Here is a 27,619-nt window from a genome sequence, read left to right as displayed (position 1 = left end):
AAAATCTAACACAGATTCTATAAATAGATTAATCCAGGAGAATTCAGAAACACGAAAGATTGCAGAAAGTGCAAAAACAACGGCTGAAGAGACAAGGGAAAAGTTTGGGCCTATTATTAAAAAAGTGAATGAGCATGATGCAGCCCTCTCCTTATTGGAACTTCAGCGTAAAGAGAAGAACCTAAAACTTAGATTGGTTCCTGAAGGGGAAGGGGACAACCTTGTGCAATTCCTTACAGAGAACATTATAGCTTTTTGGCAAGAGGAATGGGAGGAAGATGATGAATTTGAGATAACAACAGCCTTTCGACTGGGCAGAAAGCAGGATAAAAAACCAAGGGATTGTCTAATTACATTGAGATCAAAAGAAGAAAGAGATAAAATATTGAACTTGCATTATCAAAAGGCACTGGTGATCCAAAACTGTCAAATACAGATTTTTAAGGACATTCCCAAATATATTTTAGAGGTGAGAACATATTATAAAAGCCTAGCAGATCTGCTGAAGAAAAACACCATACCATTCAGATGGGAGTTCCCACAAGGATTGTCCTTTAACTTTAAAGGAAGAAAGATTAAAATAAAAACAATTCAGGACAAAGAACAATTTCTGGAGAGATACCTGGAGGATTTGCAGAAAGGAACTGTGGAGGAGGGGGAACCACCTGATATAGCAAATCTGTCATTTGGACTTTTACCACCACCATCGGAGGAAGAGCAGAAGCTTGGAGCAGTTGGAGGAACAGCTACTTAAATACAAAATGTCTCTGCAACTCCTTAGTTGGAATTGTAACGGCTTGAACCTTCCTCGAAAAAGACGACAAGTTTTTCACATTTTGAAGAGAGAACAATTAGATATAATATGTTTGCAAGAAACCCATATTGCCAGGATACATAGGAAATTACTGATAAATAAGAGACTTGGTCAAGAATTTATCTCATCAGACAAAGTAAAGAAAAGAGGTGTGGTGATCTATGCAAAGGAAAAATTGGCTCCAAAATTGATATTTAAAGATGAACAAGGAAGATACCTGGCAATTGAAATACAAATTCAAGGAGAAAAGATTTTGATTGTTGGAGTATATGCCCCAAATGAGGGGAAGGCCGAATTCTTTAGGAAGTTGCATGAGACATTAGTTGACTTTTTAGACTATAAAATCCTAATGATGGGAGATATGAATGGAGTTGTCTCAACAAATATGGATAAAGCACAGAGACAAGTGATTTCAAAAGAAGGGAGACTACCAAAGACCTTTTTCGAAATGACTGAAACAATGGACTTGATTGATATTTGGAGAACAAGGAATCCTCTAGAGAGAGAGGGAACTTTCTTCTCTGAAGCAAAAATGACATGGACAAGAATAGACCAAATTTGGATTTCTAGCAGTCTGGCGTCAAGAACAAAAAAAGTAGAAATATGTCCAAAAACGTGCTCCGACCATAACGCTGTGAAGATGGAGATGAAACTAACAACAACTGGATCCTTTAGATGGAGAATGAATGACACCCTATTTAAGGATGAAGAGATCCACAAGAAGGCCCTTAAAACATTAAAAGATTACTTTGAGATCAACAGGAAAACAGATGTGGAAAAAAGAATAATTTGGGACGCAAGTAAAGCCGTGATGCGAGGTTTTCTAATTCAACAAAATTCTATAAAGAGGAAGCAACAAAATGAGAAGAAGGAAATTTTTTTAGAAAAAATAAAAGAAGGAGAGAAGAAGCTGAGATCCAAACCAAAGTCCCATGAGATTTTGAGAGAAATAAAGTTTTATCAGATGCAGTACATGGAGCTCATGAACCAACAAATAGAATGGAAGATAAAGCAAATGAGACAAAGAACTTTTGAATCAGCGGATAAATGCGGGAAACTTCTGTCATGGCAACTGAAAAAAAGGCAGAAAATGAACACTGTAACAAGTCTAGAAATGGATGGAAAAATTATCTACAAACCCAATGAGATAAACAATTGTTTTCAAAGTTTTTTTAAGAAATTGTATGCACAAGGGCCAATCAACGAACAAGAAATAGAAGAATTTATCAGAAAATACGGTCTACCAAAAATTCCAGAACAAAGTAAAAGGATCTTAAATGAGGAAATAACAGAACAAGAAATAGAGGGTGCCATCCAAAATATGAAATTGGGAAAATCACCAGGACCAGATGGCCTGACGGCCAAATACTACAAAATGCTGAAAGAATGGTTGATACAACCATTGAAGGAAGTTTGCAATGAAATTTTGAAGGGGAAAAAGGCACCTGAATCGTGGAAAGAGGCTTTCATCTCACTTATACCGAAAACAGAGACTGAGAAGAACCAGGTCAAAAACTACCGCCCTATATCTTTACTCAATGTGGATTACAAAATTTTTGCAGACATTTTGGCAAAAAGATTGAAAAGAGTGTTGATAGAAGAGATTCATAAGGACCAAACAGGCTTTCTCCCAGGTAGACATATGTCAGACAATGTGAGGAACATTATAGACATTTTGGAGTTGCTGGATGTTGACATTAACAGGAAAGCAGTTCTGATTTTTGTGGACGCGGAGAAAGCCTTTGACAATATCTGTTGGACTTTTATGAAAAAGAATCTCCAAGGGATGGGGGTAGGCCAAGGCTTTGAAAACGGTATAGGTGCAATATATTCTCAACAAAAGGCCAAGTTAATTGTAAACAATGTGGTAACAGAAGAAATACCTATAGAAAAAGGTACACGGCAGGGATGCCCAATATCCCCTTTGCTTTTTATATCAGTCCTGGAGGTTTTGTTAAACATGATTAGAAAGGACCAGTTGGTTAAAGGAGTTCAGGTCGGAGTTAGACACTACAAATTGAGAGCATTTGCAGATGATCTAGTATTGACTTTGCAACAGCCAGATACTAGTACTAAAAGAGTATTAGAACTAATTGAAATATTTGGTCGAGTAGCAGGTTTTAAATTGAATAAACAAAAAATGAAAGTGTTGGAAAAAAATTTAACAATGGAAGAAAGAGAGAGTTTTCAGAATGAAACAGGCTTGGAAATAACAAAAAGGGTAAAATACCTGGGGGTAAACTTAACATCTAAGAATGTGAACTTATTTAAGGATAATTATGAAAAATGTTGGTCAGAAGTTAAAAAGGATCTGGAAATATGGTCAAGGTTGAAACTTTCCTTGTTAGGCCGAATTGCTACTATCAAGATGAATGTATTGCCTAGAATGCTGTTTTTGTTCCAGACGTTGCAGATTGTGGACAAGATGGACTGTTTCAAGAAGTGGCAGAAAGACATATCAAAATTTGTCTGGCAGGGCAAAAAGCCCAGAATTAAATTTAAGATTTTAACTGACGCAAAGGATAGAGGGGGGTTTGCCCTGCCGGACTTAAGACTTTATTATGAATCAGCAGCTTTCTGCTGGTTGAAACACTGGCTACTTCTTGAGAACACTGACATTTTGGATCTGGAAGGGTATGATAATAGTTTTGGTTGGCATGCATACTTATGGTACGACAAGGTAAAGGTGTATAAAAGCTTTAAAAACCATATTGTAAGGAAAGCATTGTATAACGTTTGGATTAGATATAAAGATTTGTTGGAAAGTAAAACCCCTAGGTGGGTGTCACCAATGGAAGCTAGGGAAGTAAAAAAGCTTAATATGGATTCTAAATGGCCAAAATATCATGAGATTTTAGAATATGATGGCGAAAGGGTGAAACTTCAGAGTTATGAGAAATTAAAGCCAAAGGTTCGAGACTGGTTGCATTACCATCAGATAAATGAGACGTTTAAACAGGACAGGAAAATAGGATTTCAGAAAGAGAAGTCAAAATTAGAAACAGAACTGTTGGAACCCAATACTAAGAACTTATCAAAAATGTATAACTTGCTGTTAAAATGGAATACACAGGATGAAATGGTGAAATCAGCCATGATTAAATGGGCACAAGATATCGGTCATGATATTATGTTTGCTGACTGGGAACAGTTATGGACCACCGGTATTAAATTTACTGCATGCAATGCCTTAAAAGAAAATATTATGAAAATGATCTACCGGTGGTACATGACCCCAGTCAAGCTTGCAAAAATTTATCATTTACCTAGTAATAAGTGTTGGAAATGTAATGAGACTGAAGGCACTTTCTACCACCTTTGGTGGACCTGCCCAAGGGTTAAAGCTTTCTGGGAAATGATCTATAATGAAATTAAGAAGGTCCTTAAGTGGACTTTTCCTAAGAAACCAGAGGCTTTCCTTTTGGGCATGGTGGGCCAAGTGGTGTCAAGGAAGGATAGGATTTTCTTTATGTATGCCACTACAGCAGCAAGAATTCTACTGGCAAAGTATTGGAAGACGCAAGAACTACCTACTCTGGAAGAATGGCAAACAAAGGTGATTGACTTTATGGGACTGGCTGAGATGACGGGCAGAATCCGGGACCAGGGGAAAGAGACAATGGAAGAGGACTGGAAGAAATTCAAAATATATCTTAAAAATAATTGCAAAATTGAGGAGTGTTAAGATGTCAGGGGGTAAGAAGTAAAGAATTGCAGCAGTAAACAAAAAAAACTTAAGAATTTTTTTTTTTATGAAAGGGAATTAAGACAATGGACCTAAGGGTTGCTAAAGAATTATTAAACAAGGATGCAGGGATGGGGAGGTATGGGGAAGTCAAAGAAAGAAGGGTATGAACTGATGAGCTTGAAGTTGTATTGTTTTATACTGTTCTTTATTATTTGTGTGGAAAATTAATAAAAATTATTATAAAAAAAAACCAAAAAAAAACCCCCGGAATATAGCTTGTTCCTTTTTCTGCAAAAGGGAAGGAGGAAGGGGAGATACTGAAGTTTTAATTGATTTCAGCATTTCTCACATCTTAACATGCTAAGCATCAACTTTTAATTTTATTTATATTTTTCAGTGTTACTTTTTTCAAAATCACGTTCACATTAAAATAAGCATTTCCCCATCCTTATCTTTCTATAAAATAAACCAATTGTTTATGACTTCACTTCTCCCCCATCCCTGGTTCCTTTAATTTTATCACCTGATTAATGTATCTTTCTCAAACCAAATCTTTCCAATTATTTTGGCAAAGGCCAAGGGTTAAACAACAACAACAACAATTTAACCATTGGTGTAGGGCTGTACCTGCTTTTTAAAAAGAAAAAGAACATGAGAGATTATTTAAAGCACAGGATTGGGGAGAGGGGCAAACCCTCTAGGTCCAATTTAGCAGGGAAGAAGAGAAAGGAAGCTTTTCTATCATTGCTCAATGTCAGTTCTCAAACATTTGCAAACTAATTGCTTGCAAACTAATCAACACATTCAGGTTTAAAATAGCAGCATTTCTCTGGTTCTCACCTCCACTTCAACTTTTGTAAACAGCTGGCACAAAGTCAAGACTAATGCCTCCTTGCTGGAAAAGAATTATAATAAAACAAAGGTTGCAACCCATTTTCAAATCAATCCATTTAAATGTGACATTTAAACAGCCAAGTTTTCAAATGGACATTACAAATAAAGCAGATCTAAAAAAATTTAGAAGGCTCTTGTAATGATAATTAGGCTTTGCAATGAAGTGTTTCACATCCTTGCTACAGCCTTGAGATGATAGGCTATTTAATACATTTTAACAATTTATGCAATTTATGCAAGGCCTTTCCAGAGTGGCCGACAAGCTAGACGCTGTAAGCAAAACAGCATTATTATGGATGAAGCTGAAAGGAAAGGGGCTTGTTTAAGACTCCAGTCCCCATGGGTTCAAGTTATGGGTATGGTTCTCACAGTGGCCCGGGGGAAACCCGCAAGCAGGAAATGAGCACAGCAGCATCTCTCCCCTGAGATTTCCAGCAACTGGTTTTCGGAAGCATAGTGCGTCCAATCATGCAGGCAGAGTGTAGCCACCACAGGTAGTAACCATTGATAGCCGTATCCAGGCTACAACCCATCAACAGTCCTGCTTGCAACCTCATTGAGTGCTTTTGCCTGTCCTTGAACTTGGATAATGTTTCTGGCTTACCTGGACAGGGAGGAAGGACAGGAAGGGATGAGTGACCGAGTTAATGTGTTGCTCCACCAACTTTCGATCCTTGCCTTGCTCACTACCAGCATGTGCCCCACCCCCACTCCAAACGTTGCTCAGAAGGGAACACGGCCCTTGGGATGAGAATGCTTCCCCACCACTGCCCCACTAGTATACAATTGCTGCGATATAAACCTTCTGAACAAGGCACCCATGTCTAAAGATCTGTATATGCAGCACATACAAAGATGCTGCAACTACTATTGTCAACAGCCGCCGGCGATAAGAACGTTTGTCATTAGGGTGGTGCCACTTACAAATTGTAGCCCTGCCAAGTCCACGTCACGGTATCCTAGAGGCAAGCAAATAAAATAAATGAATAGTTATAAACAGCTCGCTGGACAAATGGAAAGCAAAGCACAGCCGAGACCAGGATGTGGGTGTGATTCGCTAGCAAGTCTCTAGCAGGAAACCTGTGTTTCTCCGGAGGCTGTGGACCAAGTCTCACCATCCTTGACCACTGGTCACACTAGACTTGGAATCTAGCAACACCTGGAGGGCCACAACCTCCCCCCCTTATCAGATGGAAGAGAGGAGAAGACACAGGACTCACTCCGACAGCTCCATCCTCTCCCTCAACAGTCACATGGGGACAGGAATATCACTAGGCTGCCTCAGTGGGAGAGGTGGCCAGCAGGACTCACTCACTCCATCAACTTTGCCACAAGGCCACCTTCATCAGGCACCTCCTGCCCCTGGACTATGCCAACTGGTCATTAAAAGAACAACTATTTAAGAACTGGTGCCAGAATTTGACCTCCCCATCCATCATCCCCTCCCCATGCCTTTCTCCTTCTACAGTATGTGGTGTTTTTTCTAGGTTCTAGGTTATAAGCCTGTGGGCTGTCTTGTTTTAACTGTTTGTATATAAGTCAGTCTGGGAGCCCTTTTGGCTGAAGATTAGGGGTACAAATGCTCTAAATAAATAAACAGCAAGAGCAGAAACTGGTTTGTGGCTCCTGACAAGGGATGGGGGAGAAAATCTGATTCTGTTTGCACCTAAAGCAAAATTTATCACATTTGCACTGTCCAAAACAACACAAGGACCGAAATGCAGGCATCTTTCAAAATTCGCACTCATCTGACTTTTGCGGTGCCTGTCAATCTTTGCAAGAATGCATGTGTGGGAGGGGAAATGTGTGCACTAAAATGCATTAGTGAAAATGGCATTCAAAAAAGGTGTTATGTTAAGAGAAATTACTGGTGAAATGTGTACATTCATCAAAACAACATTATAAAAGTGTGTTCATGTGGAGAAATTCTTACTATCACTTTGAAGAATTTTCATGCAGATTTATTTTTTTAAGAAAACATAAATTGGTGCAGAAATGTAGAAAACCTACTTCAAGAATGGAAAAATGAGAAACCAAGAGGGCTGGATCTGGCACATCCTCCCATCCCTACTGTGAGCTAACAGACAAGGTACAGAGCGCCAGACCCAAAATTTCCAAACCATAACATATAGTATGACTGGTAAGACTCTGGCCCAGTGAGGCAAATGCAGCCCCCTGAGTCTCTCCATCTGGCTCCTGCTTTGAACCCTCCTTGAATCTTTCTGTGGGGTTGGAATGTGTCCTTGAACTCTGAAAAATCTGTTCGCCTGCTTGCCTGAACAATAGGGGGAGTTACCATTCGCACCCACTGCTCTGCTCACTTTTGTCTCTGACCCTGCAGAAGGAACACATCCCCCAGGCAATGGTTCCTCAGCCCTAACACAATATGAGGCAAGACCGCACAGGCCTGTCATGTTCCCTCACAGGAGCAAATAACTGTCGTTTACTTAGATGTGGCAATGCCAAGAGGTTTAACTTGCAAAAACCATGGGTGGAAAAGCTTAACCAGTTTTCTGCCCTTGGTAACGGTGGTGTCTGTGGTGAGAGGATGGCAGAGTGTGCTCTCAGCTGTATTTCAGGTGGAGTTTTCTTAGTCAGCAGGCAGCATGACAGAATGCATAGAGGGAGCCTATCTTGAGATAGTTCACACACCCAAATGGTGGTCTGCATGTGTGAATGGGCCATCACAGACTCAGAACCACAGGCAGAACGTTCAGATAACCTCAGGCAAACAATGCTTTTAGGGGCCTTGTCTACACTATACATTTAAAGCAGTATCATACCATCTGCCAAAGAATAATGGGAACTGCAGTTTAAGGGTGTGGAGAGTTGTAAGGAGACCCCTATTCCCCTCACAGAGCTGTAATTTCCAGAGTGGCTTAACAATCGCTCTTCACAGGGGACTCTGGGAATTGTAGTTCTGTGAGGGGGAAAGGGGTCTCCTAATAACACTCAGCACTCTTTACATACACTTTCTGGAGGTTTTTTGGGAAACCACAACTGTTAAAATCAGAACAAAGCAGAACTTTAAATGTACGTATAGTGCAGATGTGGCCATAGTTTGTATCAGGGAAATGGATCATTCTAGAGGGATTGCAACAAGTCAAGACATTTGATTTCTTAAAGGGGCGGGGAATCTTTTTTCCAGTCCAAAGGCCATATTTCCATTCTGGCAACTTTCTGAGGGCCACATGCCAGTAGTGGGTAGGTGGGCCACAAGCAAAGCAAAATGAGTTAATAACACTCTTTTCTATTCTCTACCCAGGCAAGCAAGGGGCATTATCAGAGTTCAAGGACTCGTTCCAGCCAGGTAGAAACACTCAAAAGGGATGTAAAGCATGGGCAATGAGGGGTGTGGCCTGCGAAGACTTCTTTGGGCCAGATAATGAGTTCAGGGGAGCCACATTTGGCCCCCAGGTCTGAGGTTCCCTACCCAACTTATTCTATCAATAAAATAATTGGGAGGGAACTTACCAATTTATTTGGATACCGAAGGAGCACTGGTTGAACAGGAACACCAGGAATAAAGGCCCCTGGAAATGGAAACCAGACAAGAAAAATCACCATGGGGAGAAATTATGTGGACTATAGTTTGTGCCTAGGAATAATAATCAATGGACACCACCAACAAAACCCATTCAGTTTAACATGTTGAGTTAAGGGCTTTCCATGTTCACTCAGATACCCAAATCCCAGGAAATCACAGCTATTAGGGGCCACATCCTTAACAGACTTGTTATTGAGATCCATATGTTGGTGGATCTACTACTGGACCAGTTTCCTGATCAAAGGTAGATCACAACTGAAGCGCTATCACCAAATATGTGGTCAAAATGAATTGGGTCTCCTAAAGCATGTCATGCTTAAAAGGTACATCCCAGGTTGAAGAATGAAGACCATCAACCTAGGCAAATTTGATAGCATGGGATCCTGTCCCGGGGCCAGTTTCACCACTACCTTGGATCTGGGTGGCTATCAGAAGGAGAGTAGAGGGATTCAATCTTCACTGGAATAGACAGCTGAAGTCTGTGGAACTGAAGCCTGGGCTTTAAAGTAGGAGTCGGGAACTGTTGGTCATCCATATGTTGCTGAACTCCCAGCACCTCTGGCTATTGGGCCAAGTTTTCTGGGGCTGATGGGAGGTGCAGATTGGCAACATCTGGGGAACCGAAGGTTCCCCATTCCTATTTTAAAGATGGCAATGGGGGGAATGAAATTCATCAGATAAAGCATACAGTTGCAACCTAAATCCCCTTTCTGTTTTGTTCTAAAGGCCCTGTAACAACAAAGTGCAGATCGGTTCCAACTCCCTAGGCAGAAAAGCAACCAACACTTTTGGTTGTCTATTGTCTTTTGGAAGTCTGTTGTGTTGATGAGATCTAGGCTCATTTCTGAACTGTACCGCTTCACACCACAAGGGGGAAGCTCTCCATATAAAGAAACATTCCTCACTTACAGAAGACAGAACGTTGCCTTAAACCAAGTCAGATTACATCTATTCCAGAAACAGGCACATTCCAGTATTGTTATTTAGTTTTCTACAAGAACACCAAAGGATCTACCAACCAGAGCCTGGTGTAAAAGATATACAGTTGGGATTAATGGGACACATTTGAGCTCAATAATACTTTTTTTTTTCTTCAGTACTAGAACATCACTACCTTGCATAAAAAGTTCACTCCTGATAAGGAAGGAACTGAACTCATGTTCCAAAGCAGACTCTCCTGATTTGATCCAGGCAGATCATGTGTTCACTGCTGTTCCTATTCAGAGTAGACTTGGAATAATTCCATTGATTTCAATAGGTGTACTCTGAGTAGGGCCAGCTAGTGGGTGGTGCTGTGGTCTAAACCACTGAGCCTCTTGGGCTTGCTGATCGGAAAATCGGCAGCTTGAATCCGCACAACAGGGTGAGCTCCTGTTGCTCTTTCCCAGCTTCTCCCAACCTAGCAGTTCAAAAGCACACCGGTGCAAGTAGATAGATACCACTGCAACGGAAAGGTAAACTGTGTTTCCATGCACTCTGGCATTCATCAAGGTGTCCTGTTGCACCAGTAGAAGTTTAATCATGCTGGCCACATGACCCAGAAAGCTGTCTGTGGACAAACGCCAGCTCCCTTGGCTTGAAAAGAGAGATGAGCACCTCAACCCCATAGTCGCCTTTGACTGGACTTAACCTTCCAGGGGTCCTTTACCTTTACCTTGCAACCCCATAACTCTGATTCATGGGTCCATTTCAGAATCTGTAGCCTGGAGGATTGCTTTGCAATGCATTAGAGGGTTATGTACTTCCTCCATTCCTCTGAAAAGGTTCGTGCTTTAAATCTGCTTTTCAAATGTTACACACTCCCTCACCCCCCTCTAGCTTTTCAGGAACAATGCATCTGACACAACCTTTCTCACCTTGTTTAAAAGTGATCAGACATGAACGGTTTGTACATGTACCTTCTGGGAAAATCAATACCTGGGATCAAAAAAAAGAGAAGACATGAATATTCCATTAATTTAAACTGTCCCACAAATTCAGCAATTCTTGTTCGAGACTCATTTGCCAATGGTTCCTTCAGATAGCAATGGGGGGGGGGAGGCGCACGTCTTTCTGAACCTTTCTTTCTTAATCGTTGGGTCATAAAATATTGTTGGACTCAAAGTCCCATCATCCTTGATCACTGGCCATAATGGCTGGGGCTGATGAGAGATGCCAGATGCTGAAGAGGGCTGTTTGGAACAGTGGTCAGGGAAGACCCTACAATAACAGAACCTGTAGTGACACTTCAGGAATGCTGTCCTGTTTCTTGCAATACATACGCTCCAAAATCTGATGGAAGAAAAACAGGAACACCTTTATAACATCCCAGTTCTCAAACCATGGATCACTGTCAGAGCTTTCTGCTTCCATAACCCTGATCTAATTCCGCCTCTGTTGTTCCATTCCACTTTCCATATGCTATATCTGCCACATATTTTGGAAATGTGTTTCTTTGCTATACATTTGGACACCACTTAAGATGCCATAACCAAATGTTGCATGACGGCTCCTGCGATAGCAGAGCAGTTTTTTTCCTTGACTGGATATCATGGGGAACCATTTTGAATCAAGATGGCTGATTGAACCTTTCAAACCTGCAGTTGTTGTTTTCTTTAAATCACTTTATTTGCTTTGGGGGTGGGGAACCATCCAATATGCATTACCAAAAACATGTAAGGAGCATATAGCTAAGAGCATTGATTGAATCTATCTTGTGCTGTAAAATATTTGTGCCTCTTTACTTACAACCAAAATTATTTTTGTTTATTAGTGTCATCTTACACAGTTGTTCCACATGAGTCTGCATGTGGATGCCGGTTATGTATTTTTGTGCTACTTGTTTAATAAGGAGATAGCACATCGTTTGGAACTTCTTTTCTGTCCTTTTTTGAAATTCTTCCTGTCGTACACCTTTGGTGTCAGTTTTCCCATCGATGCAATTTTCCGAATTTGCTGGTACCATTCAGACAACAAGTTGTCTCCTGAAACTTCCCAACTTCTGCCTATTGTCAAGCGTGTCATGGATAGTAAGAATTGTAATGAGCCCTGGTTTGTAATGTTTTGACTTTCTTCATCAAATATAGATAACAATGCCATCCTGGGAACTAAGTCCAGTATCCAATCCATGATAAGTCCCACTTCATAATATATATCTATATTTTTTCCTGTATCTTTTCATGAGGTCACCACTTATAAAAATAGGCACCTGATTCTTCTTAAGCTCTCCTGCATAGCGGGCTATTAGTACTTGAGTACAGGGAATCAGGTACCATCTATGAATAATTTTGAATGAGTTATCATTCAAACCACAATACTATGAGTGGTTTAACAGGAAGTAGGGGGTCTCCTAACAACTCTCAGCACCCTCAATAAACTACAGTTTCCAGGATTCTTTGGGAGAAGCCATTACTGTTTACATTTGCATGAAACTGCTTAAAATGTACAATGCAGATGGGGTTAAAGGTAAAGGTAAAGGTACCCCTGCCCGTACGGGCCAGTCTTGACAGACTCTGGGGTTGTGCGCCCATCTCACTTAAGAGGCCAGGGGCCAGCGCTGTCCGGAGACACTTCCGGGTCACGTGGCCAGCGTGACAAAGCTGCATCTGGCGAGCCAGGGCCGCACACGGAAATGCCGTTTACCTTCCCGCTGGTAAGCGGTCCCTATTTATCTACTTGCACCCGGAGGTGCTTTCGAACTGCTAGGTTGGCAGGCGCTGGGACCGAGCAGCGGGAGCGCACCCCGCCGCAGGGATTCGAACCGCCGACCTTTCGATCGGCAAGTCCTAGGCGCTGAGGCTTTAACCCACAGCGCCACCTGCGTGCAGATGGGGTTAGGTCAGCTGTTTACCTGGACCCCTACAGGGCAATAGGGCTCTCTCATTTATGCTTACAACATCCTCCATTTATCTCAGACGACTCCTTAGAGCTGGCATCATTCATTTCTCAACATTTGTCACAAAGAGCCTGGAGGAGCAATTTGCACAAAGATGGTTCATCTTTTCAGCAGCTAAACCATCTTAAAAATCTTACCTGGGGCCATTGCTCCCCTGAAGTTGCTCGACGGGTTATTTCTTTGATTGTGTTCCTCCGAGAATCAGGATCGACACGGGACACCACAACAGGCTGGAGAGCACTGAGGATCCCTGTTTAATAGCAAAAAAGAAGAAAAGAAGAAAAGAAGAAAGGAAGGAAGGAAGGAAGGAAGGAAGGAGAGAAAGAAAGAAAGAAAGAAAGAAAGAAAGAAAGAAAGAAAGAAAGAAAGAAAGAAAGAAAGATTCCTATCATTTCCAAGGCCATTCCAAAAATCTAAGAATTATTTATTGAGCCTAAGCACCAGTCAAAATTGGTTTATTTATTAAGAACATTTCTAGACTACCTCCGGTATCATGTGTGGAGGAGATGGTATAACAATATTAAAATACCTAACCAGAACTTTAGAATACAGAGAGGACCTGAGGACAACAGCACTCGCCTCACCTGTGATTCCCAGAAACTGGTATTCAGAGGCATACTGCCTCCAACTATAGAGGCAGTGAACAGCTGTCAAAGATAGGAGTCAATGGTAGCCTTATTGTCCATGTTATTGCCCAATCCTCTTTTAAAGCCATCCAAGTTGGGAGCAAGTTCCATAGTTTAACTTTGTCCTGAATCCTCCAACATTCCAGAGTTGGAGTTCTAGAGTTGATAGAGAGGGAGGGTAAAAACTGTCTATCCACTTCCTCTATGCCATCTATATTTTTACAAACTTAAATGACGACACCACTTACTCACATTTTCTCTAAACTAAAAACTCCCAGATGTCACAAGCTTTCCTCACAGAGGAGTTGCTCCATCCCCTTGATCATTTTGGCTGCTCTTTTCTGAACCTTTTCCAACTTTACAGTAACTTTGCTGAGGCGAGGCGACCAGAATTGTACACGGTATTCCAAATGTGGTTGCACCATAGATTTGTATACAGTGGTACCTTGGTTTAAGAACAGCTTAGTTTATGAACAACTTGGATTAAGAACGCTGCAAACCCAGAAGTAGGTGCTTTGGTTTGTGAACTTTGCCTTGGAAGCAGAACAAGTTCTGCTTCCTGTTGAGTGTGTTCCATTTGTAAATTGAGTCCCCCGCCGCTATGGGAAAGCATGCCTTGGTTTAAGAATTCTTTGGTTTAAGAACAGACTTCTGGAACGGATTAAGTTCGTAAACCAAGGTACCACTGTAATGGCATTGTGCTGTCTGAAGTTTTATTTTCAATTCCTTTCCTGGAGATCTCTAGCATGGAATTCAACTATTTCACAGCTGCCACACACTGGCAGGCAGGCCAGATCCTGAGCTCCCACTAGTGCCATTTTAATGGATGGCTAAGGGCTACCCTCCTGTCAATCAGATGATGTCACATGACTTTATGTCAAAGGAAAGAATCTGGAGCGCAGTCCTGAGTTTACCAATGCATGGGTGACAAGTTGGCATGTCAAAACCAATGGCCACACTGTATGCAGCTGATGGGAGTTGGGAGTCCAACAACGACGGGAGGACCAGAAGATTCTCCAACTCTTTTCAAAATGCTGCATCATTCTGGATTTTGTTCTGTGATCCAAAAACTCTACAATCTCATTCACACCTCTCTCTCTCTCTCTCTCTCTCTCTCTCTCTCTCTCTCTCTCTCTCTCTTTCCCTACGTTCCCTCAAGCCTCGTAACAACACTTACTCCCAAGAATGGGCACAGAGAGATTCTCTTGCCTAGACACCGTCGACGGCAAGCCTGCCAGAACACAGACGATCCCGTCGAAGAAGCTCGAGTGCGGTGCTGCAGTAAGGATCGGTGCCTCCTCAGGACTAGCTACTTCCCCCTTCACTTTGACTTGGAAGCCCATCACAAAAAATAAGGCACGGCCTAAGAGCGTGAGGCTGGCATAGCATACTCTCCTAAGGGAAGAAAAGAAAAGAAAATTGGGGACCTCATTACTTCACTCATCACCAAGATTACTACCCCTAACCCTGGAGAGAAACTAGAGAACCAGACAGAAAAGCTCGGACGACCACAATTGGCTCCCCAGGTCTGCAGCTCCCAACACATGCTTTGTGTTGTTATGTACACTGAGAGCACCATATAAACAAATATATATGACATTTTTAAAATTCATAAAGAGCTTAGACTGCATTAAGAACATTAGAATAGGTTGCTGGATCAGGCCAATGGCCCATCTAAACCAGGATCCTGTTCTCACAGTGGCCAACTAGATGCCTCATCTGGGAAACCCACAAGCAGGACTTGAGCACAAGAGCACTCTGCTCTCCTGTGGTTTCCAGCTACTGGTATTCAGAAGCATTTACTCCTGAAGAAAGAGGCAGAGGCAGAGCAAAGCCATCATGGCTAGTCGTCACTGATAGCCTTGTCATCCATGAATTTGTCTACCCCTCTTTGAAAGCCACTGAAGTTGGTGGCCATCATTGCTTCCTGTGGGAGTGGGCTAAATAGCTTAACTGTTCATTTTGTGAACAGTTCTTTATTTTATCTGTCCCAAATATTTCAACATACATTGTTATTACAACCCCCTCTCAGGTACATCAGTGTTATTATTATTTTATTATGATGACAATTACATTGGTGACTATTACCACCATCATTCACCTTACATAGACTTAGGCAGCAATCCCATACACAAAATTGGATGAAAAACTGGTAATATTCAGAAATGCACACACCCCACAAAAAAACTACAGGGAAAACAGCTGCACACGTTCAAAAACAAATAAAACATATTAAAACCCCCATCAAAAGAGGCACGCCAAAAAGCCTTTCTTTTTATTTTTAACACAGGACCTCGTTGTTTGCCAAGGGGCAGATCTGATGGTGCCATATGAATATGCTACAAAGTTGAGGTTCTTGCAAATCCCAGTGCTCCAAAAAGACAAGGACATTCTAAGCAATGGTTCTCCTACATTAAGTTCTACATGACAAAGGCAATAAAGACACTGGGCTGCCTTGCAAAATATGCTGGCCTACACAACGCAATCCTCAGTTCAATGTGAGTTACTTCCCTAGGCAATGTTTTTTAGGGCTGCAACCTCAGGTGCCATGTAACCACTCTTATTTCCTGGAAGTCCATGTAGAGATGCTGTACCCATGATTGTGGTGGTTGTTTCATTCCAGGATGAGGACAAAGAGGTCCTTGCAAATAATGTGCAAAGCATTTACAAAGACAAGTCCTGTTGTATTCAGCAAGCCTTCCCTATTAAGAGGTCCTCAACAGCCATGTTACCTTTTCCATCCCAGAAGTGGCTTAGTCCCCTTCTCAGGGGTGCAGGAAGTTGCCAGGACTGCAAACGGCCAAGCCACCAGCAAAATGAAGAGCATGCATAGGACACGGAGAGGAACCAGAATCAGCCCGAACAAGAAAGCCTGGAAAATAAAGAGACAGAGTTAACCAGTCACAAGTGATGTTTCAATTCACTTGTTTGTTTTCAAAGGACACATGCCAGAAGTACAGCGGTGATCGCATCTACCAACTCAGTAACAAACCACTGATAACCTAGTTGAGCAGCATGGTATAATGGCTTAAACCGTCAGACTATGACCTGGGAGATCAGGATTTAAATCCCCAATCAGCCATGAAGCTCACTGGATGAATCATAGAATCATAGAGTTGGAAGAGACCACAAGGGCCATCGAGGATGATCCTGGGCCATTCACATGATCTGTCTCAACCTGACTTGAACGAGGCCCAGATCCCTTGAAATGCGCCTGATTTCTCACAGGGTAGCCCTGTTTCATCATGTATTTTAATCATGCATGCCTATCCCCCCCCCCCCCGTAATTGGGTTTATACCTGTAAATGGCTTAGAAGATTCTTTGGCAACTAAGAAGTATATAAATCAATAACACAATAACCTCAAAATGCTGTGGTTTCCAACACAGGCTGCCTAGTCATCAAAGGCCAAGTAACCCAGTAACATACAGACATACAGGAAATGTAGCGGGCAAAAGTCCCAAGCAATTGAGTCCTGGTTCATATAGGCATTGCAGAAGATTGCTTGGGGACAGTTCAGTGGTAGAGCACGTGGTTTTCATGCAGAAGGTCCCAGGTTCAATCCCTGGCATCTCCAAGTCGGACTGGGAAAGACTTCTGTCTGAAATCCTTGACAGGGGCTGCCAGCCAGTGTTGGCAGCCCTGAGCTAGATGCTCTGCCTGGGTTGCTATATGGCTCCCTACACCCTTAGAATTCTCAGTTAGTCTTTTGGTCACGTCCCAGGCAGAGATGTCTCTGGAAATAACTTGCTGGTTACCTAATCATTGACCAATTGCCAAAATACACAGAAAGCAACTTCCTGATTAGCATTATTTGACTAAGTATTGGCTCTAACATGGAACGGGATTGTTGTTTTTCCTTTTTGGTTTAAAGAAAGTGATAACTCAAAGCAAATTTAATGTAAATATTTGAAAACAAACTGAGACAGCATTATGCATTGTTGTATACTTGGATTTCTGGTCATAGATGGCACACACAAATTGAAGTACAGTGGTACCTCGGGATACATATGCTTCAGGTTACAAACGCTTCAGGTTACAGACTCTGCTAACCCAGAAATAGTATCTCAGGTTAAGAACTTTGCTTCAGGATGAGAACAGAAATTGTGCTCCAGCGGTGCGGCAGCAGCAGGAGACCCCATTAGCTAAAGTGGTGCTTCACGTTAAGAACAGTTTCAGGTTAAGAACGGACCTCCAGAATGAATTAAGTACTTAACCTGAGGTACCACTATAGGGTTCAAGAGCACTGACATATGTAAACTGATGTGAAACACCCCCCCCCCAAAAAAAAGAAGGTTCTGTGATGCACAGGTGTTTCATTGGCAGACTGATTCATGGTGCATGAGGCTGGACAGCTCAGTCTAGTAGAGCATGAGACTCTTAATTCCAAGGTCATGGGTTTGAGCTCCACATTGGGTGAAAGACCCCAGTGGATCCTTCCAGTTCTACGATTCTGTTTCTCCTTGCATTTTGATCTCACCTTTCCTCCAAGGAGCTCAAAGCGGTGTAAATCGTTATCCTACCCCCAACTCCATTTGGTCCTCATAACAACCCTGTTAGGTTGAAAGGTGATGACTGCTTCATGGGTCACACAGGAATTTGAACCCTGGTCTCCAAAATTCTAGCCTGGCACTCTAACCACTGCACCACCACCACTGTATGCTTCTACATAAACATTTGTACACGGGTAGAGATAGTTTGTACCTGTGCTCAGCATAATATCTGAACAAGCCTCGAGTCATAACCCTTGCCAAACTTCCTATTTCTAATGAGCCAATTTCCCTCTCTCATATTTCACAGCAACTAGGTCTGCAAGGACAAAGGCAGAATAGGATTCGTTAGAAACCCAGCACATCACAATACACCAAAGTTACTTAACTAACTCAGGAACACAGAAAGCGACCTCTCACTGAATGAGAAACTTGAAAGACAGAAGCAAATTTTCCTCCAAATTAAAACAAGTGCAAAGGGGCAAGTCTGCACAGGGGCAAGACAGGTAAAAGCAGTTTCTTTATGCCAAATAAGATAATGGGCCAATTAGTATCCCTGACAAGTGTAACAATTATTATTACTATTATTAACTTGCGGCTAAACCAGTAGCATTTCGCCTTCAAAGACTGTGTGTCTCGTCATCTGATGTTTATAGGAGGAACAGCAGAACGAAGTTCTGAGGAAGTTGTGAAATTCTATTCCTGTGAGGTATTCAATACAAGTTTACAGATTCACAGAGAAGCTTTGGATATTTGGTGCAAAAGGCTGGGACTGATGATCTAATGGATGAAGCCAAAACAAGGGGGTGGCTGCCCCCTGATTTGAGGTCAGCTTACAGAAAAATAATCACCATTTCCTATCGGTACAAAACATTTGTAGCGTCTTCTCATGAAGGTCAAGAAAGGTTAGCCATGCAGTTTTGGAACACCAGGTTCATTTCCTGTTTTCGAGTTATTTCATTAGTGTTCTTTGAGGGAGTTTGGGTGGCCCATGCCTACCTCCACAGTCAGAGGCAGCAATGCTTCTGAACACCAGGTGCTGGAAACGGCAGGAGGGGAGACGGCTCTTGTGCTCTGCTCCGTTCTTGAGGGCTTCCCACAGGCATCTGGTTGACCACTGTGAGAACAGGATGCTGGCCTAGATGAGCCACTGGCCTGACCCACCAGACCTCTTCTTATGTTCAAAAACAATGGCATCCTAAGGTTGTGTCTGTTGTAAAAAATTCACACCCTGGCTGTGAATGATGCATGGGCTTCCCTGACTGAGGAGAATCAGCATTCTCTGGCTGCATTCACATGGCAGCACACTCCATCTTCTCCACTTTGTCCTAACTGTTAATTTCTGCATTATATTTGAGCTTTCCCACAAAGTAAAAGCCACTTTCAGAAATATAGTGGAATATAGAGCAGGTTTAGCCCTTATTTCCGTGTTATTTGCAAATGGATTTATTCTGGAAGCCGGTAAAACTGAAATGAATGCTAAAAATGTGCTATATTCCACTATATTTCCTGAAGTGGCTTTTATGTAGTATGAAAGCTGAACTATCATGTGGAAATTAACAGTCAGGGGGACATCAGGTATGCAGTATAAACTGCAGTGTAACCTCGGATTACCTCCATGAGAAAACAGGCGACTGAAATTGTGGAATCCACAAGACCTCCATTCTGAAAAATGGGACTTTAAAACATGCACACATGAGATTCAATGCCCAAAATAAGAATAACAACCTAAGAAGAGCACTGCTGGGTCAAGCCAGAAGCCCATCAAATCCAGCACCCTGTTCTCACAGTGCCAACCAGATGCCCTTGGAAAGCGTGCACCCAAGTGCAACAGCCTTCTCCCCACTTGTGATGCCCAGCGACCGGGTGGCACAGAGCAAGCCACATGTGTGAAGCCACAAATGCGGATCACTTCTGCCATTCATCACACTCAAGCTTGGAGAAATGGCATATTCAGGTGCTTATCAATTCTAGCAGAATGTGAGCTGTATTTATTAATGAAGCTGCCCAGGCCAAAGAGTCTGCCAATTTCAACACACTACAGAGAAGGACTTGACTGTCTTCATGGAGAAGATTTGTATATCCCTGTAAAAAGGACCATGCATGAAGAAGCCTTTCCTCACATGGAGTGGCCTCTCTTCAGATCCCTGAAGGCAACTTTGCTGAAAAATGGAGCAAGAAGCTATTGGCTTCCTTTTGCTGTTAAAAAACAACAACAACAAATCAAAAGTTATGGTTTTGGTCTCTCAAGCAAGTTTTTTTCTTTTTCTTTTTAAAAGGCTCTAGCAAGCATTTTTACAGAGATTTTAAAAGAATTGTTTTCCTCTAAATATGGTACTGAAAATGAAGAGAATTACAGTCTTCGCAGAGCAACGAGTAATGCAAAACTGTCTTAGAGCATTAATGAACGTTTACAACAGAATGTCAGGTTATACCTGCTCTTTGAGGAAACTTGCTGGTCCTGCAGCCATATGAAAAACCTGTGATCTTTGGCGGTAAATAGGTAAATAACATGTTACCTTGAACAGTATCAGGGAGTATGACCTCTGTAACCAACAGCTATCACCAGCTGCAGCAACAATGGCTCCATTTCCATACACAGAGCAGGGGGAAGAACAACCTTCCCTGTGCATAGGAAAAACTTAGCATTCAGCATTGAAGAGGCGGGGAACCTTTTTCAATCCATGAAGCATTCTGGGGGCTGAAGACCAGTGGTGGGTGGACCAGAGGCAACAGTGGGTGGAAGAATTGGCACTTTTAAAATATTTGTACAAGAGGCTCTGTTCTAGCCACAGGAAAGTCAGAGGTTTACACCTTTCCATCTTCCATCCTGCCAGGGAATAGGCACTATCGCCTTCAAGGACACATCCTAGCCAGCCAAAAACTCTCAATGATGGGGCACAGCAGGCTGGTGAGGGGTGTGCCTTGGGCAGAGTCCCAAGGTCCACCTCTGATATATTAGGAGAGTACTCAAAATATAAACACCCTCAATCTGCATTTTGGAAGTGGCTTGGTCCTGAAGTGACCATCCCACATGCTTTCTTGAACATTTAAATCTGCTGATAGGTCCTCCCCAAAAAACATAATGCCACCTGCTGCTGCACTCAATTCATTTGCACTGAGAACATCCCTTCTGCAGGTCATGGTGAAAAAAGCAGAAGATCTGCAGGGTGGAAGCAGGGCAGAGAACAGGCTGTGCTTTGATAGCCTGGATTTGAAAACTGTGCAGTCTCCCTCTTTGCCACCAAGGCAGATATGCTCTGGGTACTTCCCCATAGCAGTTTATTGTGGAGTCTCAATGTCACATCATCCTCACCAAACTGTCACCCCATATTATATTTCCATTTAATCTGGATAGATTAAAAAAAAAACCCAAAACCCTGCAGAAACAGTAAATCTGGATTAAACTGGTTAAAAATACATTGAAATCACTTAAACGCATTAAGAGCATCTAAAAAAACAGCCAGATGCCCTGGAAGATGGCAATTTCAGGAAGCAGGAAAGAAGTATCTCCCAGTCACCAGATACTCGGCATGTGGAAGGGCCTCCAAGGTGACTGGAAGGGAAGTGGTTTATCTTTGAAATTATAAGATAGAAGCACTACACTTCTCAACGAAACGGAAGGTGGGTCCGGAGTGGAGAAGTTTCACAGGGCTGGCTGGGAGTCAGCCCTCTTTTCCGGCCACATAAAGGAAACACACAAAGTTTCATAAGCTTCCTCTTTGCTCGTCTAGTTCTGTTGGCTGGGTTTGCATGCCCTGTGCCCCCACTACTCAGTTTAGACTGCAACACAACACATACATAGGATTATAGGATGATAAAATTGTAGAGATGGAAGGAACACGATGGGGCATCCAGTCCAACTGCCAGGAATGCAGGAATCACAGCTAAAGAATCCCTGACAGGTGAAGTCCCACTGAAGTCAGTGGCACTTACTTCCGTGTAGACCTGTATCAGACTGCATGGTAAAGCACTGATCTGCTCAGACATGCTGCAGAAAACATTCCATGGGCATGATTTAGATGCTCTGGATCAACCTGTCATCTTCCTAGGATTAAAATGACCTCAGAAAATGTTGGCAGGGTGCCTTTCTTCAGGGTGTAGTTCAGAGGTCCACGGCAAACTAGCAACATGGGAACAACCTTAGAAAGCCACTAAGGCAGAGGTGGAGACTCTGTGACACTGTGTGTGTGTGTTTGTGTCCCCCATAATTTTAGGCAGGGTTATTCCCTACCCCACTTAAAGAATTTGGCAATAGAACACAGGACTTCCTGTATGCAGAGTTTGCGGTCATTCACTATGCTACAATGCTAAAAACAACACAGGTTACTTCCAGATGAGTGTTGGCTTAGCGTTCAACACAATTTGCTTGTGCAAAGTTTGCAGTAAGGTTACACGTGACATCAGACGTTAAAAAGATAAGAAGAGCCTGCTGGATCAGGCCAATGGCCCATTTAGTCCAGCATCCAGTTTTAACAGTGGCCAGCCAGATGCCTATGGGCAGGGCTTTTTTCCTTCTGGAACTGAGTCCCTGCACCTCTTTGTTGTGTTGTGGAGCCAGAGTACAGCTATCATGGTCAGAGCCAGTGTGGATTAGTAGTTAAGAGCGGTGGACTCATAATCTGGTGAACCGGGTTCGCCTCCCCGCTCCTCCACATGCAGCTGCTGGGTGAGCTTGGGCTGGTCACACTTCTCTGAAGTCTCTCAGCCCCACTCACCTCACAGAGTGTTTGTTGTGGGGGAGGAAGGGAAAGGAGATTGTTAGCCGTTTTGAGACTCCTTAGTAGTGATAAAGTGGGATATCAAATCCAAATTCTTCTTCTTCTTCTTTCCTCCATGAATCTGTCTAATCTTTTAAAGCCATCTAGGTTGGTGGCCATTACTGCCCTCTGTGGGAGCAAGTTCCATGCTTTAATTATGTGCTGCATGAAAATGTCCTTTCTTTTACCTGCCCTGAATCTCCCAATATAAGTAGCGTCTACTGGCTGACTCCAACAAGTGGTAGAACATAGTCTCGTCCTTTCAACAAATCTGAATGAATGTTCCATTTTTATGAAGCGTTCATTCTGATTACAAGCGCTTGTCCACACCAGAGTTTAATGTGCTTGCAACTATCTGTGGTAAATGTCACTTCAGTGGCACTTTTCTTGTAGTTAACATTTCACAAAAAACTTCTTTTTCTTCTTCCTCTAAAAGAAAATTACAATACGGAAATCCTGGAAACATTTACTGGGGGGAGGGGGAGAATTTTGCTGAGAAATGAGAAAGCAGAAGTTTGAACCAGACAACTCTAGGCTTGAAACAGACGTCAGGAAAGTATCAGAATGTCTGCATAAAGCAAAAATCTTATATTTATGAGCAAAGCCCACCACAATGCAGGATTCAACATACCACTTTATTAAGAATGTTGAACAAAGCAACTGCTAATCTGAAGTCTGTGTAATGGGGAGAGGGGGGCATCAAGTTGCCCGTGTGTGTGTGTGTGTGTGTGTGTGTGTGTGTATCCCTCACATCTAATCTATGGCAGTATTAGAATAACAAAACTCTGTATTGGAATACAACCATTTGCAGATGTTGGAGTTTGAAGTATATCTGGAATTCCAAATACACCTTAAGGAAAAATGAGATGAAGATTCCATGTCTAAATCTGATCCCATTAGCTATAAAGTTAAGTTCACCAGAAGCTGTCTCCTACCAGGTCAGGCAATTTGTTCATCTGTCCCAGAACCGCCTACTTCATGGGTTGGGAATCTACATATGTTCAGCTGGAAGGCCATATTCCCTGAATATTCCAGGCTGGGTTGGGGGTGGGGTAGGGGAGTTTGCATGTCAGTAGTGGGTGTGGCCAGAGGCAAAAGTGGATGGAGAAACAGCTGCCACCCTTACCTTTGGACCATCAGCAATATATTCTGGTCATGCTGAGTTATGCTGTTCCCAATACATTGTGGAAGGGAGGGGGGAGAAAACAGGACAGTAACCACTGATAATATATTTCTGGGTAATCAGCAAAACTTTCCAAATGTTTAAAAATAGTAACAACAAAATAGTTTTCCCACTTCTAAATTAGGCCACAGGAATGCAGAAAGCAAACCAGATATGAACTTATTTTGTGTTTAGAGGGCTGCAAGCTCAATTCACATTCTTGCATTGAAAACAAAATTTGGAGCTCAGAACATGCTCAAAGGCTCATTCTTTAATTCTAACAGTATGCTTTCTGTTGGTACTTCTTAGGTTTCTCTCTTTTCTTTTCTTTTAGGAGATCCAACAGGCTTGAAGTCTGCATGCCCCCATCAAAGCATGGACTCAGTTTCTCATCTTTAAAATGGAAAGAATAGTGGCTTACCTAACAGCAGCAGTATGAAAGCAAAAGAAAGCAAATTAATTTATTGCACATAGAAAATAAGAATGGCAACAATTTCCTGCCACGCCTGTGTGGACATAGGAACCTGCCTTATATCAAGTCAGAACATAACCAGGCCTCTATAATCAGGCCTTTGGCTGTTTAAACTATCTCTGGCCTTTGAATTTGTTGGTGGGTGTTGTTTTTGGTTCTTGGTTATTAATTTTGTGCTCTCATTTTGAATTTTTATGTTGTATACCACCCTGTGATCTTCGGGTGAAGGACAGTACATTCAACTGATAAATAAACAAAACAAAACATACATTGGTCTATCAAGCTCAATATTGTTTACACTGACTGACAGAGGCTCTTCAGGGCTTCAGGAAGGAGTCTCTCCCACTCCAGGCATTGGGGACTTTACTCGGATCTTTCTGCCTGCAAAGCAGATGCTCTACCAATGAGCGACGACCCTTGCCCTTAAATAGAAGCAACATAGAAAGCTTCCTTCCATTGCATTCTTCCATCTAGCTCAGTACTGTCTACACGGACTGGCAGCATCTCTCTAGGTTTTCAGGTAGGGGACCTGTCCAGCCCCTACCTGGAGATGCCAGGAATTGAACTGGATACTTTCTGTGTGCAAAATGGATTATCTATAGCACTTCCCCTTTAAATAAATATAGCCAGTTATAACCTAACCACAGCATCCAAGCAAAACAGGATGCCCAATAAGCATCCCATCTGGAGAAGCCCATCATGTATAAGGAGGGACCACAGAAGCAGAGCACAGGCTTCGCAGCCAGAAGGGTCCAATGCTGACATTTCCAGCTTGGCTAAAGGGCCTCCACTGAGGACTCCAGATATTGTTGACCAGTCAAAGTCCCTATTGACAACCTATTGATTCTATTGACAACCATATGTCAGGAGTGCTCTGATGGTGTTTCCTGCTTGGCAGGGGGTTGGACTCGATGGCCCTTGTGGTCTCTTCCAACTCTTTGATTCTAAAGTCCCAAACACACTGTCTGACTCCAGTCAAGTTCACATATTCATATCTCTGACCAGGAAAATAAATTTTGTTGTTTAAGCACATGTGGAGTTCAACTATTAAAAGACACTAGAACCAATGCTAACTAGAAGATTTGTATAAACTATCCCCACTCATGTATTTTATTTGCTCGCTTATAAATGATGCCTTATCCCCATTTCACGGATCAATCAGCTGAGGCCCTGGCTGAGATCAGGGCAAACTCTCCCCACCCCCCAAAAAACCAAAGAACCCTCACATGATCCATACAAAAAATGAGAGAGAAAGGATGCAAACGGTTAGCATCCAGGTGCCAACTGAAGGATGAAGCTGCCTCTTTCGCTTGCAGGAAGTTGACCCGAGAGCGCCAGGCAGGTGGGGCTCTGAGGAATTCTAACAGAACGCATTCTTCGCCTGCTTATGTAATAAGGAGGGCAGACTCTTTTCAGCCAGAACCGCCGCCGCCCCCTTCTCTGTCTGCGGACACCAAACGGAGACCCAGAAATAACTGCAACAGATTTCATTTATGCAATCTTCAGCATGGCTTTTTGCTTTAAAAACGCCTGTCAATGTTTGCAAAGCGCAGCGTCGTGCGCGCGCTTTGTTATTATTATTATCATCATCATTGAAGAGGCATTTGCAAAGGGCCCCTTTAACCCCCTCCCTAGCGAGCTCGCAGGCTGCCCCCGTGCCGTTCAGCCCGGCTGCCCCCGGCCATCCTCCTTCCCCACCCCCGGGGTCTGTTTACAGCGGCTGTCAATCCCCTGTACCCGGGATTTATCCTTTGCATCCAGGCGCGTCTCTTGCACGAAGGGGTTGATCACCAGCGGCGAGGCGAGCGACTGCTGCCTGGGCAAGGTGAAAACCGCCCTCGGTTGCAGCGCTGGCTCCGACATGCCGCCGCCTCCCGCCTGGGCTGCAGATCCGCCTCCCAGCGCCGCCACGGCCGCTTCTGTGCACAGAGTCATCGCGGCCAGGCGAAAGGAGAACCGGGAGATGCTGCGAAAGGCGCTCGCTCCTCCTTGTCTCCAGGGCGCCTGCGCACAATCCATCAACCTGGGAGCGGGGAGGGGGGATTTGCCAACGTTTCCACCTGTCCCTGCTCCTCTGCCTTTTAACAGCAGCTTTCTCGGCGGACTCTAGCAGGCGATGGCTATTTTAGGGCGGTTAGCTGTGCTGGAAGACCTGTATTAGGACTGTGAATTGCGGTTGTTTGGGACAGTTATTGACCGGAACCTGCTCCTCTGCCTTTTAAGAGCAGCTTCCTCTACGGACTTTAGCAGGTGATAATTTCCAAAGTGTAGGTGCTGCCACGCTGAAAGATCAATTTCTGACAAATGCAGTATAAGTTTTATGTGGCACCTGCAACAGGTGCCAGTTCTGCAGATCAGAGCGGTCCAGGGAGCTTTTATGGAGTGAGGCAATCTCGCACGTAAACTGAAGGATGACTGTGTATCAGTTCTCATTCTTGAGAATGAGTTAAGTGTAACTTAGGTAACTCTGCCTTTAAATGCAAACTGAATCAAATCCCACCCCCACCCCCTGGCTGGGCTGATGGGCATTGTAATCCAATACATCTTTAGGGCACCAGGATGGCAAAGTCTCTTATATACATAGACAGATGTCATTTGTTGTAATCGTGGTGGTGAAGGAAAGTATTTCCCTTTTTGGCCAAACTCATCCCTGGCTCCTGGGACCCTTTTGCATTGCCTCTTCATACTATGACCTGATGTTAGAAATGAGCTGTCAACCACAACCCCCAGATCTCTTTCCTGAGGAGTTACTCATAGCAGGTTCTGCCCCCATATATGGGTTTATGTGACAAACAAAAGAGCTGTGCTGTTCTCTCCCCCCCCCCCCCCATATGAGAAGCCAAGAGCAAAATAAAACAGGAAGAATGAAAAGGAAACACAAAGCTTTAGAAAGAGGAAATATTTAAGCAGGTTATTTCCCGTTCACCTGCTTTTTTTAAAAGGGAAGCCTTTTTTAAACACACACATAAATAAATAAAATAAAGCTTAATCATATGAAAACATCCACTTAGCAATGGCCATCAGGAACTGCTAAGCTTGGGAAGTGTATTGGTAATACAGTGGTACCTCGGGTTACATACGCTTCAGGTTACATACGCTTCAGGTTACAGACTTCGCTAACCCAGAAATAGTGCTTCAGATTAAGAACTTTGCTTCAGGATAAGAACAGAAATTGTGCTCCGGCGGCGTGGCAGCAGCAGGAGGCCCCCATTAGCTAAAGTGGTGCTTCAGGTTAAGAACAGTTTCAGGTTAAGAACGGACCTCCGGAATGAATTAAGTACGTAACCCGAGGT

At 43.0% G+C, this 27,619-nt stretch overlaps 1 protein-coding gene across 1 annotated transcript in view; it reads right to left on the bottom strand.

The window, feature by feature from the left end:
• Positions 1–26,305, bottom strand: part of LPCAT2 (lysophosphatidylcholine acyltransferase 2) — a 40,345-nt gene extending 14,040 nt beyond the window's left edge. Inside the window, exons 1-8 of the mRNA XM_079988824.1 lie at positions 26,064–26,305; positions 16,176–16,315; positions 14,621–14,838; positions 12,955–13,067; positions 10,800–10,860; positions 8,871–8,929; positions 6,321–6,355; positions 5,343–5,397 (exon numbers count right to left, since the gene is read on the bottom strand). Of these exons, the coding sequence (XP_079844950.1) occupies positions 5,343–5,397; positions 6,321–6,355; positions 8,871–8,929; positions 10,800–10,860; positions 12,955–13,067; positions 14,621–14,838; positions 16,176–16,315; positions 26,064–26,261 (879 nt within the window). The 5' untranslated portion in view covers positions 26,262–26,305. The remainder of the gene's footprint in view (positions 1–5,342; positions 5,398–6,320; positions 6,356–8,870; positions 8,930–10,799; positions 10,861–12,954; positions 13,068–14,620; positions 14,839–16,175; positions 16,316–26,063) is intronic.
• Between the last annotated feature and the right edge of the window lie 1,314 nt (positions 26,306–27,619).

This window comes from Podarcis cretensis (assembly GCF_951804945.1).
Source record: "Podarcis cretensis genome assembly, chromosome: 8".
Lineage (NCBI taxonomy): Eukaryota > Metazoa > Chordata > Lepidosauria > Squamata > Lacertidae > Podarcis > Podarcis cretensis.
This window is presented reverse-complemented; position numbering and strand designations above follow the sequence as displayed.